The 22,671-nt window shown below is 41.9% G+C and overlaps 1 protein-coding gene across 3 annotated transcripts in view; it reads left to right on the top strand.

The window, feature by feature from the left end:
* Positions 1 to 22,671, top strand: part of ARHGEF28 (Rho guanine nucleotide exchange factor 28) — a 127,609-nt gene that overhangs the window by 50,029 nt on the left and 54,909 nt on the right. For all 3 annotated transcript variants that reach the window (XM_050912739.1, XM_050912741.1, XM_050912742.1), the window contains exons 10-11: positions 2,193 to 2,239; positions 3,752 to 3,812. In XM_050912739.1, coding sequence (XP_050768696.1) covers positions 2,193 to 2,239; positions 3,752 to 3,812 — 108 coding nt within the window. The remainder of the gene's footprint in view (positions 1 to 2,192; positions 2,240 to 3,751; positions 3,813 to 22,671) is intronic.

Raw genomic sequence — 22,671 nt, forward strand, 5'->3', positions numbered from 1 at the left:
GAGACTTTTTTTTTGGCCTCTTTCGCTAACCACCACCAAATCCAGATACTGAAAAATCATGAATGATCATTACTGGTGGCTAGTGGCCTGTCTTACACTCTCCATTTGCCAGCATTCAGGAGACCAAAAGAACTTTTTTCAAGATTGAGTTAAAACTGTTGCTGCTAGAAGCAGAAGTGATATGAAATGATTGACAGAGTACTTTTTACTACATTCTCAGTTGCATTCAGTGAACTCCTTTATAAGGTTGCTACTAAGCTCAGGACATTAATTTGGCGCATTCATGTCATGAAAGGATCCCCCTCAGATGTTAAAACTGCTGCCATTTCAAGAAGTAGTAACTACTCACTTCTGGGTGGGCCTAAAGTCAATATCAACAGACCTTTAAAACACAATACTATCAGAAGCCCTGAGCTATTATTGAGTAGAGGTTGCTATAGCAGTATGTTGCTTCTTGTGAAATGCAATCATACGAAAGCAGTGGGTCAGTGTAGGGTGATGCTACTAGCTTGGCAGTGAATCTCCCATAGCAACTTAATTAAATTCAAATACATGGAGTGATACATTATCCAGTGAGGATGCAGAACAGAAGGTGAAATAGATGGCATTTTGGCTAATTCAGTAGTTTGTGCTTTTTTTCTGTTTTCTGACCTTGAAATTCCATGCCCAAGAGTTGACTGAATACTGTTATCTGGAGGACAAACCATTTGCTTCTACAGAATATTAGGTATAGAGCAAACAGCTTTTTATTTCTAAGAATTGTGAAACTGAATAATAATAATAATAATAATGCCAATTGCATGGCAATACTGTAAAAAATATCTTCCCACTGAAGCTTTTAAAGTAAGTTTCTGCCGTTACAGTTATGGAAGAAATAGTCTGTTTTTTCTAGCTGAAAGGTGATGCCTGAGATGCTTTGTTTGATGGCACTAGTGATTTTGTGCTCTGTGATTGCACTCTGTTAGAATGCAAGGGGAGGTATATATGTGACTGCTGCAGAAGGTTAATTAAAGAAGGTGGATTAATTAAAAATTAACAATCAAGATACTGAGCAGCATGGACCCAGTCCTGACTCCTGCCAGCATCCGGGGGCACTGCTGAGGTCAGGGACAACAGGCGCACTGATTGCAGTGGGCCCATAATTGCGTCCCAGAACTTCATCTTACAGAGACCTGCAGGTTAGGTAGGGTCGTTGTTGCTGAAGATTGTGTGATTTAGATAATAGGCAGCTGGCTTTGAATTGTTTTTCCGAAGATATATTGATACAGCTCTTTTTTTTTTTTTTTTTTTAAACCTTGAGTATAGACTTTGTGCAATGCCAAGAAAGGACAGAGGTCCCAAAACCCCGCATTCTTCAAGGCAGTCCCCCAAACCACCCTGTACTGGCTGCTGAGTCATACTTAGTTTAACTATTTGCTGGAGCTGAAGAACAGAGAGAGATTTGTGTATCTGAGAACAGATCTGAACCTTGAGTTGAAAGATTCAATATAAAATGAAACATATTTACCAGCATAACTCTGGCTATATAATTATTATTATTTAAAATATATTTACTATATAATAATGTTCCTGGAAGCCTGAGTGATGTCATGTTCATTTGCATTCCTGTAGCCAGATTACTTCTCTTTGCTGTTTCACAATAGTCCTTGAGGCTGCATTTGGACAAAACTTGCAAAGTGTGGACCTGGTTTTGCATGTGCTGTGTCCTTCCCCACAGCCCTGGGAAGAAAACATAAAAAAAAAAAAGTGACAGAAATGAAGTTATTTTTTACTTTTTGGGGTGAAAATGCAAGGTCTAATTTCAGAAGATGCATGAAACCCCTGCAGAAGAAAAGCAGAGCCCAGCTGCTCTGCAGAGTTGGTGTGAGGCACGGCGCTAGAACTGTTGATTTTCTGAGCGTGTGGGGGTTAATCAGCAGCTGGCTGACAAATCGCCGTGCTTGCCTAGCCTGAACATAACTGTGACAATAACATAGCACTTGTTGTGCATCCAACTCGCACACTGCCCACGGGAACGCTGTTGTGGGGAGATGCATGGGCTGCCCATGTCCATTGTTCCGGCTTGCCTGCCTGTTTGCCCGCTCCTTGTGTGCCCCCTCCTATATGAAAAAGGAGAGAGACCAGCAGCAGAAACCAAAGCAGACCAAACTGAATTTGCTTGTTACTAAAGACAAGAATCTTTGCTTTTACAGGTCCTGTGAACTTGGCATCTGATGAATTGTCCCAGGAGGATACGAAGGTACAGATTTCTCCTTATACAAATAGCTAAGCTTCGTTTAGGTTGAGAAGCAGCAACCTCTGCTTGGCTATCTGAGCACCTCCCAGAGCTAACAAATAAATAAGGTGACTAATGCCTGCCAAACAACATTTCCTGCCCGTTCCTATCCTGCGGGAATAGTTACTTGTGTAGATGATTATTATTTGAAGGAACCTGTTATGTGGTTGTGGGCCGGAAAGCTGGGTTGGAGAAGCAAGCTCTGCTCTTGGACCAGAAGGCTCTTGTGTTTATGGTGAACCTTAGTGCCTTCAGGGAGCTTGCAGCTCAGCTGCCAGTCTGGGGGGAGCACAACCTGTCTCGCATAAGCTTCATCCTTGAGACAGCATGATTCATTACATCTGAGGAGGTAGTCTCTGAGAGAGACCTTGTGGGTAACTGTGAGTCCTTAACTGGACTCAACTGGGAAAAATGCTTGATGTAAAAATATGGCAGTTCCCATTGTCTTCTATCTAACAGCTTTTGGGGGGGACCAATATTTGTGAGAAGTCCCATTATGGTTATATTTGATCTCTAGTCTTATATTCTGCTTTTTATTTATATGTATCTGTTTACAACACCAGAAAATCTTTGTCTCTGGTTTTTTATCACCTTTTAAAGCAGGAGCTTGATTATTAGTTCAACTGGGTATGAAGCTAAAATAACAGTTTAGGTTGAGAGAAACAAAATCTGGTAAAATCTGGCAAATCTGATAAAGGTGATATCTTCTCAATAGCCTATGGCTGATTTTTTTAATAACATTTGAATTTAGTGGAATGTTGTTGGACTGCCACTTTTGTTAGGTCATTATTATAAAAGTGATGACCTCTTTAGATTTTTTTTTTAATTGCCAGCTCTGCAGAAGATTGACCATTTGTTTGGGATTCACATGTTGCTATTGTAATCTGTGTCATCTCAGAATTACATCTCTGCAGTATGCACGCATTTTGGAGTCTATGTTGAAAACGTATGTTGGGGCAGAGTGTCACAGCTTACGAGTCTTGCTGGGGGGAAAAGGTTCTGGTACCATATTGGCTGTCTCTTGTTTTGATCTAGCAGAAAGGCCGTAGTTGACTCTATAAAGAATGAACTGACCTATGATATTTCTACGGGTGTGAACAGCTCAGGCATTAGAGAAGGAAGCATCTTAGAAATATATTGCTCTTTCCTCCAAAACACTGTATATTGGCTAGTCAGGACACAGTTAAACTTTGTAAGAGAAGAGCAGGCTGAAAACTGGAGTTTGCATGGAAAATGAGATATGGTTTGGTCTCTTCTTTGATTATGTTTAGAGTTTGAGTCCATAGGGTTCATGTGCATATGTTAGAGTCTGGGAGTGGCATGCCGTATCTGTTGCATTTATTAAAATGGATAAAATGAAGTGACTGCTGCTTGATAGTGTTTGAACTGAATTCTGAAAGCCTATAGCACAGGTCCAACTAAGTACAAATGCAGCTATTTATTTTCAAAGATACAGCTCGAATTTTCTGTTTCTAGCCTTTCCGAGACTCTGTGGTTCGTTCTAAAGAAAATGAAGATCATGTCCTGTTGGGCATAGGTAAGAAATAATTAATCATTTTGACTTCTCAAAAGCTATTGATATATACTGTGATGCCAAATACACACAAGGCAGTTTCTTTAAAAGAGGTGAAGGTCATTGCCATTGCAGCCTAGCTTGGCAAAAGATCAATCAGTTGTATCTATGTCAGAGAGGGAACCTCTTTCAAAGCGTCTCTAGTATATATGGGTGGTGTATCCAACAGTATCATGATATCCTAGGATTTTTCTGTAGTGTATTAACTGTTGAGGAACAACAGTCTTGAAAATAATTTCTGATAGAGCCAACATATGTGACTGAAGATGAAATGAAGCGTGTAGAAATGTTTAGATGCTATAGTGGTAAGTGAGTTGTGGGGCTGGTAGGAGAATATAGCCAGTTGCACTAGACAGTGCATTTAGAGACTGAAACTCAAATGGAAGGGTGAGTATTTTCAAGTTTGGGGAAAGCTCCAAGAACAGTGTGCACACATGGGCTCATGCAAAGCACACCAAGGCGGAAAAAGACAATGAGTAACTAAGCTCTGCCAGTGGGAGCTGCTGTGCCAGGCAGAGCGCGCCAGGCTGGCATCACTTGCCTGTGGTCCAGTGCTGAGCTCCGAAAGAGCAGCCCAGATGGTGGCATTCAGACAGCCCATGTGCAAACTTCAGTGGCTGCACAATGAAGAGTCGCTCTGTGTGTGTGGAAAGGGAGGGGATATACGTGCATGAAGGGGGGCGGTATATGTTAGACGGAAGTGAGCTGAGGTAAACTCAGAGACACAGCTGTAAGATAAGAAGCTGGAAGATTATTTTAATAATCTCTCATTAAAATCATCATCTAGTTATCTATTTTTCTAGTCATTGTTACGCCAAGTGCCTGTACTTCAACTATTTAATCATGTTTGTCTCACTTTCCCATCCAAGGAAAACAGGAGCTGCATAAGGGAATTGGGAGTAGTAGCAAAAATATTAGTATTCACAGTTATCCTGACTTCAGTGCTTTTGAGCATAGGACAGCATAGCAGTCCTTGCCTTGCTCAGAAATGTAGTGCATGTACATGAGATGTTAGTACTGGACTGTATCTCAGTATAGGAGGGTGTGGAGCCATTGGGGAGTGATTATGGTTTGCTTATCTGAAGCCACATCAGCTCCAGTCTCTGCTCCAGTTATACCATCTGGAGGGAGCATAAGGTAGCTTAAAAGCTGACAGAGTGGAAGTTCTCCACCCTGAAATTATAGCTGATATTTCTTTTTCTGACCCCTGAAATACCTTTTCCTTCTAAGGCATCATTTGCACAGTGCTGCTTGAGACAGCTGGAACAGGAGCCAGGCCCCCTGGCTTCAGACCAGCTCAGTCTCCTCTCTGAGGCTTGGATGAGCAGCTGCAGCAGATCCTGAGTCCTCTGCAGGGAACAAGCAAGCGACTTTGGCCATGGTTCATACTGTTAGGAGTGGTAGAGTGTAGATTTTTAGAGGAGCTTTTGGGTAAAAAAAAAAAAAGGTGAATTTGCATACAACTTGGAAAAAGATTTAGGTGCTTAAAATTTGATTTAAATATATTTTCTTAGGCATCTTATGTGTGTATAAAGTAAATTATAAATACAGTGTAGATAAACATATATCTGCACATCTATATAAATACCTTTTGTCCTGAGCACAGGCTAAGCTTTTATTAAACTAAAATAATTCCCTGTTGTGCCTCTTATCTGAAAAAGAACCAGCCCTCTGTCTCTTCCCTAAATTCTGATTACCTTGTAGTACATTTAAGAAGTTGACTTGTTTGTTGAGAAGCTGCAGTGAAATCAGTTCTGCTTGTTTTAGAAGTAAGTCACCGTAACGGAGAATTTGGTTGCCCTATGTAAGGACTGGAGCATGGACTCACTGCCGGCTGCACTGTGGGCTCTCCTTGCCCATCTCCCAGTTGAGTACTCAAGTTGGCTGAAATGCTCATAACATAGACATCTGATGGGGTTTTGCCATTGACCTCAGCAGGGCCTGGAAGGCTTCCAGTCATCACCGTGTGTGAGATCTGATGGAGCTGAAGTGCAGGCTGGGGAGTGAGTGGGTAATTGGGTGTGCAATAAAAGATGGAAGTGGGGAGGGACTAAGAAGGATGGCAATAGAGTTTGGTGACAAACAGAAATTTATAAGTTGACTTAAGCTGGTTTTATTGGTTTATTTGAATGTAAAAATCAGTATATGTTCTAACCTGACTCATATAACCAGATTGCTAAATATTGTAGTTTTATTACCCTGGATTGTTTTAAATTACTTTTTAAAAAATTGTTTGCTTGGCAATGTTGTTAAATGGCGATGGTTTTGGCAGGAAAAGCACACAGTGGGGGATAAGGAGAGAAATGGAAATGATTGTCAGTGGGGGAGAGGAAGAGGGAAAACAGCTAAGGGGGGGCTGAGTGAAAAAGAATGAATAGAAACGAGCAAACTCTGGAATCTCACTAGGAAGTTGGATGTGTAAATCAAAGAGGACTTCTAAGAGCGAGAATGTGAGTGCTCTTTGAATGGGTACAAATTCTCCCACTTCTGCTTCTCACTTCTTTTTCCATGTGGTTCTTGCTTTTAGAAACCTTTACCAAAAATCAGTGTCATCATGGAATGGTTTGGGTTGGAAGGGACCTTTAAAGAAGTGGTGGCTCCTGGAAGGGCTGTGCTGTTCCTGCTCTCTGTTTTCTTCCTCACCCTGCCCTTTCAAGCATATTGACCGTTTTGGCTCTTTCCTCACACCCAACAAAGTTTTGGGAGTATCTTTGCAGGGGTACTCACTAGCAGTCGGTAGAATGCTAGAAGGGTACCAACTCTCCTTGCTCCCTGTCGTCTTCATCTTTGAATTGGGACCTGGTTGCCTTAGGCACCATTTGAGTCTTGTAGTTTAATTTTGAGAATCGTAGTTCAATGTTTTGTGCAAGAGGCTTCTTGTCCTCCAGGTTCACTGGAGAGCCCCTGAGGTCCCACCCCTGTGAGTGTCAGGGTGGGGATGGGCCCATAAGAAGCCACGTGAACTACAGATGATGGTTTTTGGGTTTGCCATATTCAAGAATTGAAGGAATACAAGTAAACTGTGGGGCACAACAGGATGTTAGACCAGGCTGAACAGGGGGTTGTATGGAGTCTCCTGAGTTCAGTGCTAGTCACACCTGCCAATCTTCTTCCCCCTCTCTCTGTCTACCCTGGAAATTGTTAGAGATCTGTTTTGTGTTTACAAGAGGGGGGGGGAAAAAAGACTTTTTTTTTCATTGAAAGAAAACACACTGGAAAGATTGAGAGACAAAAACAATATCCAGTTGGGGAGAGTGAATGAAAGAAACAAAATGGAAAGCAACAAAAAAAGGATTCTTTTTTTTCCTTTCAATATTAAGCATATGTATTATTGCCAGGCATTGTCATCCTCAGAGTCAGCAACCCTGTACATTTTGGGAGAGAGTCTAGGAGGTGACAGATGAATGCTGTCACTGTTGGGCATGTGACAGTGTTAGCTGGGCATGTGTTTTTAAACATTTATAATTCCTTCCTGTTTTGCGTAGCTGGTTTGGAAAGAGGATGTTCACAAGGCCATTTACAAAGCTGCAAAAGTTTCTTTTTTCCAATAAGAAAAATCTAACCCCCAGTTTTTCTTCCAAGGAAATATAGCGCCCCCCCCACCTCCCCCCCCCAACTTCAGGAAGGCAGGATGATGTTAATTTTTCAAAATATTTTCCCTGCTCTCCTAGTTACGGTGCCAATGACCTAGTGGTGTCTGTCTAATCTATTTTATTTGCTCTGCTGGCGGTGAAAAAGTTCTGCAAGCCACGTTTTGTACTTCCATAGATAAAAATACTGATGCCAAATTTTTGGCAGTTCGCTGTATGTGACCAGGCAGCTACAAAACATTTTTAGTAGAGTCTGCCTTTTGATTTTCATGGTTCCACAGGAATCCCAGTTTAACCACAGATCAGTTTAAGGAACAGAACATAATGATCATCTTCTCTGTGTAAACCAGTAGGGCTGCACTGTAATCTGCAGAAAAATCTGGTTTCAATGTTGCTGTTTTGTTCTTTTTTAATTAGCTTTCCTTACCGTGGTTGGTAAGACTTAAAAAGGTGGGGTTTGTTAAGATAGAAAAAAGCATGGTCCTGCTGTCTGGAGTCCTGCCTTTGCAGGGTTTTTGTTAGGTCTGTAAAATGATTAGTTTTTCTGTTTATTGCAGTCGCATCTTTCACTCCTTTTTTAGCGTTCGTTTGCTTTTGGGTTTTGGTGGGCACAACGTTTGCATTTGGAGGTGTTTTGAGTCAAGTGTGCCTGTTTTGACATTGGAACTACAGGAAATAATTTTATGGTTATTGATAGATAAAAGTGAAAGTTACATGTTAAGTATTGCCTATTTGAGACAGCTACAGGAGTCCTGTGATTAAGGCTATGCAGATTTTTTCTGTTTGTGGTCATTTTTATCTTTTCCTGGCAGCTTTCAATCCACTCTTTCACTTATGTATGCTTTGAGAGAGGTTGGGTGATCCAGCTATAGCATCTCTAGTCCAGGAGCTACAGACCTTCGCTTCAGTTTCTCTCCTTAACAAGTTTACAGTAGGACCTTTGGCATGTCACTTACCTTTGACCTGTGTCTCAGTTTTTCACCTGAAACAAGGAAGACCATAGAGAGTGAAGCGAGAAAGAGGCACTGCAATACTTGGATGATTGCAGATGTGCAAATACTCAGACTGGTTGTGCTGAAGAAGTTCTGGAAGGTCAGTTTGTGGTAAAGGAGGCTTTTTTAAAAACTCATTTTTAGTCGAAAGGTAGGTGGTCTGAAAATTGCGGAGAAAAATAATAACTGAAGAAAACTGCAGAGTTATTGCTGCAGCTAATGACTGTGGCAATTGTACTTTGCCCTTTTTTGCTGCAGCTTTCAAAGATCTTTATGTTGCTGCTTCTACTTTTGCAAAACCTTTGCATGGTTCCTTGCACCTTGCAGAAGAGAGGCTTAACTTGGGGTTGATCTGTCAGAGTCCTGCGAGAAACAACCTTTAAACAACATTTAAACATGGCAGTAGTTTATTTCAGTAGATAAAACATATTCTCATTTGTTTGGAGTGTCTATAAAGAACTAAATATTGAAGATTGCAGAATAGTTGAGAGCTACAGAAGAAGTGGGAAGTAAAATCTTCCTGGGATGTGAGCCTGAACTGAGCTTAATTAAAAAGGTGTGGAGCAATCTGGAAGAAGCAGCATCAGGCACTAAACAAGCTTGTTCTTGCTTCTTGGAGTTTCCTCCACTCTTGATTTTCTGAGACATTATAATTCAAGTTAACCTCAAAAGGAAGACAGAAAAATGAACAAGTTACAAACATGTGCTGTCTGGCTTCCCAGAACTTGTCCTCCTCCTCTGCCTAAAATCCAAAACAAATTCGCTCAACAAAATAATCCTTCAAAAGAGGCTCTTTCTTTCCTGATGTTTAAATAAGCTCTTTTGCCTGTCTTCTGCCCGGTTTCATTTCATGCTAACGTAAATAAACAATCTGGGATGCATCTAATGTCAAGTTAGTGAAATATAATCCAGAAATACATTGTGAAGAAAACGGTTGTAGTCTTGAAAGTGCACACATGAACACATTTCTCAGCTTTCTTGCTCCTTGAGAGGCAGCCCTTCCCTTGAAGTCTTCCCTGAAACATGGAAAATTGGATTTTTAATGAGATGGGTCTTTGGTGAACTTTTTGGCGATGCAGGCTGCCAGCGTAAGTGTAGACTCAACAACCAAGTCACTGGCGAAACTTCAGTAGGAACGAGGTCCAAGTCAAACTTGGGTTTGCTTTCATGTGAGGCCATGTGTGCTCTCCGTGTTGCTGGGGCTCCCACAAGCCTCCATGGAGCCGAAACCAGGAAGAGATTTTTATTGACTCTAGCTCTTAGTTCTCAAGCTTTTGCAAATAAACTCAAGGGAGCTTTTCATCAGGGTACAGGACAAAAAGCGATGAGCTTTCCGTCCACGTTTGTACCGCATATCCCAGCTAGTCTTTTGATGTGAATAGATACTGGACAAGGCGAGCATTTAGGCAAATTATCTCTTTATGTACTTTGTTGGAAGTGCGTAGTGGTTGTTTCAAGAGTCAGGGCATACTGACCGCTGTCACGTGAAAGTAGTATTAATGAGCTTGTTATCCTAAACTGAGCTTGTTATCCTAAATCACATCAGGTGAATGGTGCGGTAAAAAAAGGAAAAAAAATGTAAATCTGCAATCAGTCAGGAACCAGACATCAGAAAGGTCTGAGTCAGAGGAATGCTGTGAAATCCTGACAGTGGGACAGTGCACTGGACAACACGAAGAGTTTGAGACAAAGCCTGAGATAATGCAATGTGCATGCCCACTGGCTCTTCGGAGCTAGATTGAGTCAGGATTGGGCAGAGGTCATGTTTTTGCCTCAGTTTTGTAAAAACTCTGAGCCCCTCTTCATCCCAATCTTTTGGGTGTTCTCCAAGGATCTTGCAGTATTAGTACAGTTTATGCAAAGCTGTTTGTCTTAAATTTTTAAAGGTACATTGCTCCTTTAGTTTATCAAAGAAACAAGATTTAAATACCACCACTTACGAACAGTTGCTTTTCAAAAGAGGTAAGTATTGCTGATAGCTCTTTGTAGGATAATGCATCATTCACTGACTATCACGAACATGGTATTTTTAGCACGAAAGTGTTATTCTCATTATGGCTGTTCTAACTGTAGTTGTCACCCTGGTTTCAAAGAAAACATTAGAAGAACAGCCTTAAAAATTAATTTCGTAATTCACATTGTAATTAGAAATATACCTGGGAATAGTAAGGAGTTAGGTATAAATTTAAATGGCATGGTCTCTTCTCAGTCTGGATGGTTTGCAGCAGCACAGTGATTCCGTGTGCCCTGTCGGGGTTGGTAAAAGGATATATCCATGTGGAAGTAAATGCAGTGGAGGATAAAAACTCTTGGACTGGCAGTCTAGCTTAAAGCAGTCCAGAAAGTGGTGCACACAAATTGACTCTGCTGCTCCTGCAGCCTGCTGTCACTGCAGAGTGTTTCAGTAAACTTGGGAGTCTGTGTAGAACAGCGTTTTTGGAGACGAGTAGGGTGGCCTGCCACTCTCAGCAGGGTGTCTGTGAAGGCAGCAGCTGTTCTGTGTTCATTTCCAGGCTAGTGTCCAAGAAACTGCACAAGTAAGTCAATGAAAAATTGACCCAAATTTATAGCACTGTATTGTTATTTTGTATTTTTCATTAATATTTCTGGTGTCTGTCTACACAGCATCTATAGGAGACACTCGTTACAGAAAAGGGGTCTCTAATGTGGGTGGGTTTCATCATCAGCTGTTTGAATGGAAGAGTGGAGAACATCTGCATGAAGGGAGGTGTGAGCGGGAGGTTTCGGGGCTGGGAGGGTCAGGGCCATTTAATCTCATGTCAGAATGTGCCTAGGTTTGATACCTGAATTCACCCAGTACTGCGCTTTTCTGGGAGAGCAAAATCTGCTGCTTTAAACTGGTGGTGGCAGGAAGAGGTTCTGCAATGCTGAACGCTAATGATCTTTCACCCTGTTGAAACCTGTGGCTTCATCAGGGTTGAAATGGTGGAAAGCAGGTGTGTTTGCAATGGGAAGTGTGCAGTGCAAGAAACTCCCTGTTCCTCCTTCCCCTGCCCTGCTCCCTGCCCTTCCCAGCCCCGTCCCCCTGCAGGTGAGGTGGGATGAGGAGCCTGCCGCAGGACACTAGTGAGAGGGGTGAGATCCACCAAATACTGTCATACGTCGCGCAGTGATGATGGGCAGTGACTGCCTGCCTGGACCTTTTGGGATCCACTGCTGAACAGTTTAAATCCCAAACTGCTGTGTTACTTGTGGGAGGCCTCAACAGATCTCTGCTCACGAAATAGGGAAATAAATGGGCCAGTTCCCTAAACTGCATGCAACCGAACCAGATATTTAGCAATAAGGAAGATCATAAAAACAAGTCGGGGAGGTCATCTGCCAAGATCTTAAGGATCTGGGCTTGGTTCTGTGTTTGTCAATGATTGGTTCATCAACGATTTGGGAAAGGGAGAGGGGGAGAATAGTGATGTGGCAAAGTTTTTCTGACTATTCCAGTACAACCTTTCACAAGAAAGACTCAGGTCTTTGGTAGAGAAGAGAGGTGGTAAAATAATGTGTGTGACAAGGCATCCTCTGAGACCTGTGAGGCTGTTGCCAACAGCAGTCTGCACGGCCATCGCATCATCGTGGTGGGCAGGTGGAAAGAGCGTTAAGAGTTGGAGGGTGCTTGGTATGTGGGATCTGGTTGGTAGCGTTTTGCTTTTAGTTGCCTTTAGTTCACATTTGCTGAGTTTTCAACACAATTGTTAAGTCTAATGTAGGGTAATGCAGATATTTTGTCCAGGTACATTGGCTGATCCTCTCTATGGGAAGATGTGCTCTAATTAGTAAAAACAATGGAGTGAAGAAGGTAGGAAAGCTGTGTGTGTGCCTCTGGGTCACAGAGGCTGGTGGAGAAGATCACCTAGCCCTTTCTACACCATCTTTCCTTGTCAGAGCCTTCTCCGCAGCTTTGGGAAACGTTTGCAGGCTCTGCTGGTCCTGGGGCAGAACCAAGCTGGGGGAAATCAACTTCATCCCTAATGTCAGGGGGGACTCTGCCTAGAGCAAACCGGACAGGGCATTTTTGGTAACGCCATTGTTCAGGCAGCTCTTGTCTCACCTGTGTCCAACAGTGACCCTGTCCAGCCCAGTTTCTGGGGTCGGTAGCCCTGCTTTCCATCCCGTGTACATCCCTTCTCCATCTGGGGAGGGGGCACTGGGCCCAGAGGGGTTGTCTCCTTCTGGTCTGCCTGAGAGAGAGAGCTGCCAGCCCACGGTTTAGCAGTGTCTGGGGAGAGGGAGCCTACCCGCTCGGTGCCGCGGGGCTGTCCTCTGAGTGCGCTGGGGAGGTGACAGTGCCGTTCCATGGAGACTGCGGATGCTGGTGACATTCCTCTGCTTCCTTCCATCTTGCCACGAGCCACGGGAATGGTCAGACAATAGACAATAGACTGTAATATCTCTGAAAAACATTTATATCATACGGATGTGTTTTGGCAGGCATTGAGTGAAAGAATTTAAGGCATTACATTATTTATCAAAAGCATTAGCCTTAGCACACAAAAAACCCATTTGTTCTTTATCTTCACATCTATACCTTGGTATACATAATTGAAAACATTTTTTCAGTGGAAAGTAAGGTTAATATTTTCCAGCTAGAAAGCACCTTTTATCTCATAAGCTGCCAGATCTCTGTGCCAGCTGCATGCAAACGCCACCACTTTGGAAACAAAGAGTGGCAGGTGAAAAGTGGGTTGGATCATCCCACAAAGTGCAAGAATGGGGAAGAAAAATATTTTTAGCCAAAGACTGTAAGGTGAAGCCCTTTGTGGCAAAAATCAGCATGAGGTCTTTCATGGCTGCATAAAGGAGTTTTACAAACTAGAAAAAAATAATCTTTCACAAGGCCCGAACAGAGCAAATAACATGAGCGATATTCAATTAACCCTTCAGAAATAGGGGTTAAGGTTGATAATTTATCTGCGCTTTCAGACTGCCATTGACAAATTCCCATGCAAAATTGTATTCGGGGAGATTGCCGTAAGTGGGTGAAAAGCCTATGAACTTGGCCAAGGAATAGAGGATAAACGACAGGAGTAAATGATCAGGTTTTTATCACAGCAGAAATTTAGTAGCTGGATTCTCTGAGTGTTATGTAATAGGGCTGCTGTTGAAAAATTAAAGAATCCTTAATTACTCATTTGTATTAGAAGGTTCTAAATGAATGCTGCTAGTTTAAGGGAGGGAGCAGAATGCTGCTAGTTTAAGGGAGGGAGCAGGCAATAACTGAGCAGTCAGTGAAAACATTTATGCAGCGTACAGAGGTCATTCAGGAAAGTAGATGTCTCGGCATGTAAAATATTTTAATGCCATTAAATACATTGGCTGCATTTCCGCATTGTGAGTGTTTTGTTCAGTTCTAGTTGTCCCTCCCTGGACTAAACAGAAGTCCAGGAAGACCAATGGGGGTGAGTAAGTGTATTTTAGTTGAATGTGTAAGTGAGAAAAGCCAGAATTGGTCAATTGAGAGAAAAGACGCACAAATGGAGATATCACAGAAGTAAGCAAAATTTACCATTTCTCATAAAGTAGAACAAAGGAATAATTGCTAAAGTCAAAACATGAGAAATTTTAAAGCCAGTGTAAAACATACAGCTCTCTCTAAATGTAAACTGCTGTTCACCCATGGAGCGCTGCCTTTTCTACACGTCTGAAATTAAGACTTTTATTCCAGTTGGTGTTAAATACATCTGATGAGTGAGAGAGCACGCTTGGGTAGGGAAAATTGCTGCATAGAAGGGAAATCTTTTGTGTTGGATCAGTTGGGAAGACATTTCCTAAGCGAACAAGTTATCCAACAAATGTGCTCCGTCCTTTCCTTTTCTCTCAGACTGCGGCCACAATGGGAGGCAGGCGAGCGCCCTGGATGGTGTGCAGGTGGGAAGGTGTACGTCAGCGCCTGCATTCCCGTATGCCCAGGGGATTTATCAGTGCAATTTGAACCTGACATTCCAGGGAGTGGAGATATTTTGAAGTGGATGCTTAAAGCACGGATTTATATCCTTTCTGTATTTTCAGTCATCCATTGTCTGTTATAATTCCCTGGGGCTGTTAATTATATATATAAATCAAACAGTGTCTATGGGAGTGTCTAATATTTAAAGTGAAAGTCTAAGGCTTCCAGCGTCTGGGGCGAATTATTCTTTTCAGGCCTAACAAAGCTGGCAGAACTTCAGTTAAGGGAAGGGCAGAACAATGATGTGTTTCAACTGTGTTTTATGTAATTTGTGCACTTTATGAAGTGCTTGTATAATAATTATTTTATCCCTGAAAACCTGATAGATGTTTTTCTAATGGGTTTTGAATTAAATTTGCATTTGAATTGCATTATTTTCTTTCAACAAGTGCATTGTTATCTCCAACTGAAATGTGGATTGAGGAATCACTTGAAACATAATACAGAAGTAGCGCTGCAGACCTCAGCAGCCTGAAAAATAATTGAAGTAAGGAATGTTAACAAGCTTGTCATCATCTTCCAAAAACTGACATTTAAGCTGATCCACATTCCCTCTCCTCCTTTATGTGGAATACAAAAACACATACATTGTGGGGTAACTAAAAGAAATGTTTGGTGGAGTTGGTTAAGAACCAGTGGACATGTTATTTTTGTATTAGCTCTTGCATAGCCACATTTGAGCCTGTTTAAAAAAAAATGTAGTTTGTGTAGTGTAAAGATGTTGGGGGAAGGGATAATGAGTTTCTACTGAATACTAATTGCCTACGAGTTGTTCAGGGAGACTGTATAAGAATGGAGGATTTGTTGTAAATTAGTCACTAGCTGTATTGTGCATTGCTGTGAGGTTAGACCAGAGCTGTAAAGGTGCCAGCTCTACAAAATCCTTATGATTCACTGTCTAACTTGGTGACTGTGTGAAGGAGAAAATACTATTCAGACTAAATATTACTGGAAAGAGAGCTCCTCTAATGACAGTGTAATCTTTCTTTGTAACACTTAAGTTTTAAGCTCATTTGAGCTAGAAAGATGGGAGCGACAGATTTTGAGTGGGTTATCGCTGCTTTTCCAGCTGCAACATCCCAAGGTCTGCCAAAGTTGTAAAGCTGAGAGGAGGGGTATTGCTCTGCAGTAATATAGGGTCTAGCAGATTGATTAGTGCTCTTAGCTTACTGCTAATCTTTGGCTTCTTTAATTCCAACATTTTGCCTGTCCTTAATTTGAGAGTCCTTGTAAACCCCACTTTTAACATGGAAACAAAGCTTTGAAAAAGCTTGCAATAGTTTGTTTACTTTTGAGAAGCATTTTCTCATTCCTTACTCAGCTCCTATTGTTTTAATTTACATCAAAATGGAAAGGTGAGTTAATGATTCATTGGCACACAGTGACCTTTCAAATAGCTCTGGACCACGATGCAACAGCTCCACTCGAAGCTCTCATACTTTAACCTCCTTGCTTCTGCCTTAATATTTGCAGCCTGATCTGTCTACATGCCTGGACGCCTGAAGAGAGCAAACATTTACAGCTTCTCCCTCCCCTGTGTTTAGTGGGCAATTTGATCCTTCTTTGTCCATTCCTTTATTTTACATCACTCTTAGACTTGACTTGCTATTGAGAACAACAAAGTGCAACTTTGGGAATCTGCTCTCTGTTTATTTAGCACAAAAATGGACTCAGACTCTGATTCACCTTTTAATTACTCTTGGCCTTCCTTACCTAAAATGAGGATTCGAAGAAGGGCATCCAAACCAGGTAGAAAAAGCTGTCTTCTTTTAAATGACTCTTGCTTAATAGCTCTGCCTCCTTTTCATTGTCTGGTTGCATGCAGGTGGCTATAAACAGCTCGCATGAGGTAGATTTTCTTTCTATCAAAAGTCTACCTCACTTGTTAGTTACGCTTTTGTAGATAATGGTGTTGGAATTTGTTAAGTAACAAGAAAGTGTTTTCTCCACTGTTCTTTAAAATTGTTTTTATTTCTTTACTCTCTTAGGGCTTTTTTTTTTCTTCTGGTTGCATGTGTAGCTTTCACTGAGTAGCTCTCGCACCCTGGGAGCTGCACGGCACAGCAGCGGCTGCAGAAGGCTCTGCTGGTTACAGTTGTTTTCATTTAGGGAGAATTTGGTAATTCAAATATGCCTCAACAGCTAACGGGAATTTTTTTTAAATTATGTACAAAAATCTTACCAGAATGAAGAGGGAAATTTTTACTTTCTGTAAAAGAAAGTGAAAGGGTCAGTTACTCTCGTTGGTGGCAGGGTTAGTTACTGTCTTCACACAGTTAGACATTGTCCTCCTTTGTGGAGAAGTCTTTGGGAGGTAAGCATTATAAATGTTGTCAGTATGATAAAGGGGTTTTTAAGGAAGTTAAAAGGCACTGACCAGCAAGTTCATGTTAGGAAGAATTATCACTGAAAGCTTTAATGAGGAAAGATAAATTTTTACTACATTTAAAAGCAAAGAAATGAAGAGAAAGAATGGCAAAAAATGTAATTTGTGCTTCCTTCATAAAATTGCTTTTTTGTGTTTCAGAAAGGGAAAAAAACAAATAAAAGAAGTAAGATCCATCAGTGTCATTAAAGTCAATGAGCCAGGAGAATCATGTTTACACAGGCTGAGACTTTGACCTAGTTTTAGAGTGAAAAATGTGTGCAGAATGCACACTTTAACGTGCAGAACACTTTCTGAACTTTTACTCATGGGGAAATACTGGATTTCCTAAGTGCATAGGAGTTTCTGCAACGAGTATGGATGCACATGCAATTTGCAAAGAAGATGAAATGGATTGCAAGTTGCATGGTGTGTGTTCTTTCCATCTCTCATGAGGACTTGTTTTATCTGTAAATGCTGTAGCTGCGCATCCATCCTCCATGGCACTTTTGTTGTTATTTATTTTACCTTTAGACAGCTTTTTTTTTTTTTAATACTTCACCTGTCATAAAGCACTGTATTCAGATCTGGTGTTTGCATGTTATAGTATTACATCTTGTTTCCCATCCCTGTTAACAGTATACCAACATGTGGCTTGTATCTACAGCTGACCATATATGTGGGGTTGTTGGAGCAAGAAGGTGCTCTTGGGTGCATGTGCATGTTTTAGTGCTAAAGTCCAAGGGTTCAGTTGTGCTTGGGGAATTGAAATCCTGGCTGCCCATGGGGTGGGAGAAGTGCCTCTGCAAGGGGACAGCAGGCTCATGATCTACGCTTGTGATCTATGTTTTTTTCTGGTAGTATCAGAACATGGCCAATTGATCCTGGCATGCAGGTGTGGGCACGTACCTCGCAGCTGCATTTCCCTTGTGCAGGAGTTCAGGTCTCAGTGAACAAGAGACTTGTAGTGCCTGGTGGGAAGTGGTGCGGGATTCTTCCTCCCCACCCCAAAAGCTGTGAAGTCATTGTTGTGCACCTGTGCTGGGTGCTCCAGCTGATCTGGGCAATGAAATGTCAGCCTCGTCCCTTCCCCTCTGAACCAGCAGGCTGTTGGTTTCCTGGTCTGGGGTTGCTTCCCCCCTGGGAGGCAGGGGAGCTGTGCAGACCTCCGGTGGGAGAGTCCAAAGTGGAAGGTCTCACACCCCACGCATCAGTGTTTTCAGATTTTAAGTTCCCTGCATGCCCCAAAGTCAGCTTTTGTCCCTGCTCGGGGACATCTCAGGCTGGGTGGTAGAGCCCCTGCCCTCCCCCTGAACTCCTGGGGGCTGGCAGGAGCCGAGTGCAGGCTGCGCACCTTTGGGGCCATGCATTGCAGACTCCCTCCCTCCTGCTGAGGCTGCGTGTGCATGGCATGATTAAAGGTTAATTAGGCTCAACAGAGAATGTGAACATGACTGTGTCTTAGTGATTGGACTGGGGAGGGGGTCTAAGTTTTGTTCCTTGCTGCAAGACCCTTAATGGTATTTATTTTGTTATTTAATGTGAAATGGCCATAAGGCAGGTCTCTTCTCCTCTCCCCTTGTGCTGCATAGTCCTATCCATTCAGAGGCAGTGACACTCAGAGCCTTTTTGGAGGCTTTAACGGCCTTCAGGGATGCTGAAAATATCTGTGTCTGACAAGTCTGTCCCACTGTGTTGGGAGGTGGGAGTTATGTGCCGAGTCCACTCTGGCAGAGGTGGGAATTGAAACTGAGCGTCCCATATCTTGGGGAAGAACTTCATCTGTTGTGCTGTTGTATAAAATGAGACACCAAGTTATTTCTGTTTGTGTATTCATTTATATAGTAGGTAAGGTGCCTGCTTCAGGGAGGGAGGTCAGAGCTGTGAATCCCATGTTGGAAAGGGACGCTTTCTCACATCCGACGTTTAGGAGACAAAGATCAAAGTCAGTGATTGACAAGTGCCTTTATCCTCAGTGTTTCTGAGTGGCTACTTTAGGACCACATCTGGAACATGATGGTATGATTTCTAGCATCCAGATGCCTGATCCTCTCCATGCAGTATATAGGAAACGCAGTGCTTTGGTTTCCACTCCATAGATTTAGGACAGTTAAATGTTCATCTTTGTGACAACAGCACTTCAAAGCCTACCTCGCTTTACCCTCCGTGTAGTGGTATTCTTATGTACTTGCTTAATTTTGCTGTCATGAATAGTACTGAGACACCTGAATTAGGGATGCAGATCCCCAGTTGAAACTGGTTGTACCATCCGCATCTACAGACATGCATATCAGTTCGGTCAGCCCCTCGCCAGGAACGTGTGGACTTCTTTCTCCAAATTCAGGTGACCAATTCTGGATTTAGAGGAGTATTTCTGTAGTCCTGCATGACCCATGCACTTAGCTATCTGCATTTTTTGCTGACTTCATAGCTCTGTTACTTCCAGTTATACATTAACCCCTGCTCAGATTGCTGGGGGTAAATGTGATGAGCTGTCTGAAAACTATTCATTGTATCTAGAGAAGGGAATTTGTAATTTTTTTCCTGGCTCTTGGCTTGGTCACGCTGATGCATTTCACTTCTCTTTTGCTGTGTGCTCTCTTACAGAATGATTTAAGTTTTGATTTTTGTGGAAAAACAGTCAGTGTTATGTTATTGCCATTTTTCAACACAGGTCATTCAAGGCTATACATTTTCTTATGCCAACATAAAGCATGTTTTGAATTATTGCTGTGATGAACTTGTGGGTTTTTTAAAGTATTTTTATAAGCTTTTGTGCCTGGTAAAACGTGCAGCCTTTGCTGTATAACTTTGGTGACAATATTACAGAAGATGTAGAGAACTTGTGCCTAGTTATTCATTGGTCAAGGTCTTTTATTTTATCCATGTTTGGAGATTATCCTTCCCAGCACTGTGGCTTTTGTTCACCTACATCTAAATAACACATACGTCTTTCTCGACTGTTTACCAGGCAGGTGGCAGAGAGCCACAGGCTCTGCTAAAGGGACATGCCTTTATTTTATTCTTTTTCTGTGGTCATGGCACAGCATACAGCCAGAGAGCATTCAGCTCTGGCAGGAGGATCGGCTTGGTGAGCTGTGCTTGCTGGGTTGTTTCAGTGCCAGAGCTAATTCTGCTATGTCTTATTTGGGTCATTTTTACTTTGGCAAGCATCTTGAAGTCCATTACCGACCCCTTTCAGAGCTAAAACTCTTTGGGACACCTTCACTCTCACAAGAAGTGCCAGTTCACCCTGGCAGTCTTATCTGTCTTACCATACGCTATGCTGAAGTTTTGCATCTGCAATGAGAATAAGCATTCTGAATGGACAGGGGAGATTTTTGAGACGTTTTGTTTGAAAATGCATGTTGTTGATACTCACCATCTTTCAGGCAAGGAAAGTAATATGCCTTGCTGCATATTACTACTGGTACCCAGTGCAGCGAGCTATTACGTGCTACCATGCTAACCTGGAGGAAGGTCTGCCGATGGTCCCTGTAAGACTGAGATGACTTGTAGCCAACGAGACAGGCTGGAGGCAATTAGTGGGGCTGTAGGAATGCAGTGTGTGATGTGGACATTTGCAATGGTTTTGTCACATTTTAAACTATGCAGGCCTGTCCAGTGGAAATAAGTTACTAGCACAGTCAATGTGTAGTTAATAATGCTCTCCCCTGCATTCAACAAAGTCTGTAAATACTTCTCTTGTTACAAAGTTAGTTTGATGTAGTCATCCCTTCACGCATGTTTGAAATTGGGGGGCAGAGTGGAAGTAAGGAGGTACAGTGGGGTCATATTGCAACATGAAGCCCAAAATAACCTGCTACCTTTTGTCTGTTCATTTAAAACCCCAAGGAATATTTATTTAGACATCTCACCTTTAACAACAGACTGACTGGAGCATCGCCAGAAAAACATATGGCATTTAGCAGTGATAATGAATAAAGATTTACCGATGGAAGGTACTGCAGATAACATATTCTGATACATCTTGTATTTGCAGCAGCTTTCTTCAGAAGTTATTGCTCATGTTGTTACTCTCCTACAGAATTTTAAAATAATGTAAAATGTGTTATTAGAAGTTGCTATATAAATAAAAATGTGAAGTAATAAGGGGATTTTGTTGTTTCTGGCTCGGGAGGTGTAATTCAGAGCGCAGTCCATTAACTGACTGTAGAGACCCCAGCAGTGGGGACTCTTGCTGAAGTCAGGGAACTGTCTCCATCGGCTCAGGTTCATGCCGTGATTCGGGAATCCCTAACGCCTGGGCTGTTTTTTAGGGGTATGTATTGAACCTTTGCAGCCTAGCACTGGAGCCAAATCCGCCCTTGCCAGTTGTACCCAGCGGGTTTATATATGAGAGGGAGCGCGTGCTGGGGAAGGTAATAAGCATACAAGAAGCAATGGAGAGCCTGACATTTTTTTTCTTCCTGGTTGTTGGTTTAAGGCCAGCCCTTGGAACGCTTTACTTGCCGCAAGAAAGTACTGCCAGTTTTGCCAAATCACATTTCCATATGATTTTAGCTGCCAAAGTCTGATGAACTGCTGTAGAAAACAATGCTTTTATACTATTTATAAACAAAGGCTTTGGGATCTTGGCAGACATAAGGAAATGGTTTGTAGCTTTAGCAATTCTCAAGATGGCAGTCACTAAAATCATGTTAAAATTCTTGCAGGAGGGAGAAGCAAAATGAGAAATGTAAGGATGTTTTAATGGTATGAGATCCTGCAAGGCCTGCCAGGACTAGAAACTAAATAATTCATAGTGTGCCATTTCTAAATGGGAATTTCCAGTTTTCTATAAGTATAGCACTTACTGTTCTTGGGCTTTATGAGATAGCATCTTAAAATTAAATAAAAGCTGTAGTGTAGCATTGCAGTTTTGGCAGTGGTCCAGCACTTCCCCCCCGCCCCCAAATGCCCCAGACGTTGACAAGTGTAGTTTCTAATCCAGTGCCATTTCTTCATTATAACTTTTCTTGTAATCTGATGGCCACAGGCATCTTGGATGGGGCTTTGAGCAACCTGATCTAGTGAAAGATGTCCCTGCCCATGGCAGCGGGGTTGGACTAGATGACCTTTAAAATTCCCTTCCAACCCAAACCGTGCTATATGATTCTGTGATCTTCCAAAAGCAGTTACATTGCTTTAGGAATATAGCCTGGGGAAGGTCTTTAGTGGTATCTTTTCCTTTCCAGCTTTGCAGAAAATAAATTTCAGATGCAGACTAAGAAGGATTTTTTTGCATAATTTTCAATAACAGACAAACTGGAATTAAATTTATTGAGAGTTTTGATTTCGGATATGATACTTTTCTCTCTCACGTCATTCTTATACTAGTCTATCTCAGTTCACTTGCAATGGCAATGCTTGACTTACAGCATCTTAAAATAAGGAAAATTACATTACAACTGTGATTTTTTTTTTTTTTTTTTAGCCTGTTTTCACATAGTCTAGAACAAGACTGGTTTCCACTTTGTCAAATTATGCTCCTTTTACAATCAGAAGATAATATGAGGCCTTGACTACCAGCTCAAATGCTGGCTTGGTGCATGTCCTTCATACTCATAAGCCCACTTTAAGACAAGTGGGCCTGCAGGACAGACTGACACTGTTTCTGTAGCACTTGGTTAGGTTTTCTGCTGCTCAAAGCCATGAAATGAAGAGTCAGCCCATGCAGCTTTTTATAATATTTGCAGTCATGAACACACTATTGAAAACTAAACTCTGAAATTCTGTTAATTATTTCTGGTGAAACTGATAATTTCTCATTTCAGTACCAAAAGCAGATCAGATGCAGGCTTCATCCCAAATGTCTTGTTCATGGGTCAAATCTTGATTGATTGCTGTCACCCTGTAAAGGCACTATCGGTGGTATTTTATTTATATCCCTCCTACAATTTTGTTGCTGTTT

This window comes from Gymnogyps californianus, chromosome Z (genome assembly GCF_018139145.2).
Source record: "Gymnogyps californianus isolate 813 chromosome Z, ASM1813914v2, whole genome shotgun sequence".
Taxonomy (NCBI): domain Eukaryota; kingdom Metazoa; phylum Chordata; class Aves; order Accipitriformes; family Cathartidae; genus Gymnogyps; species Gymnogyps californianus.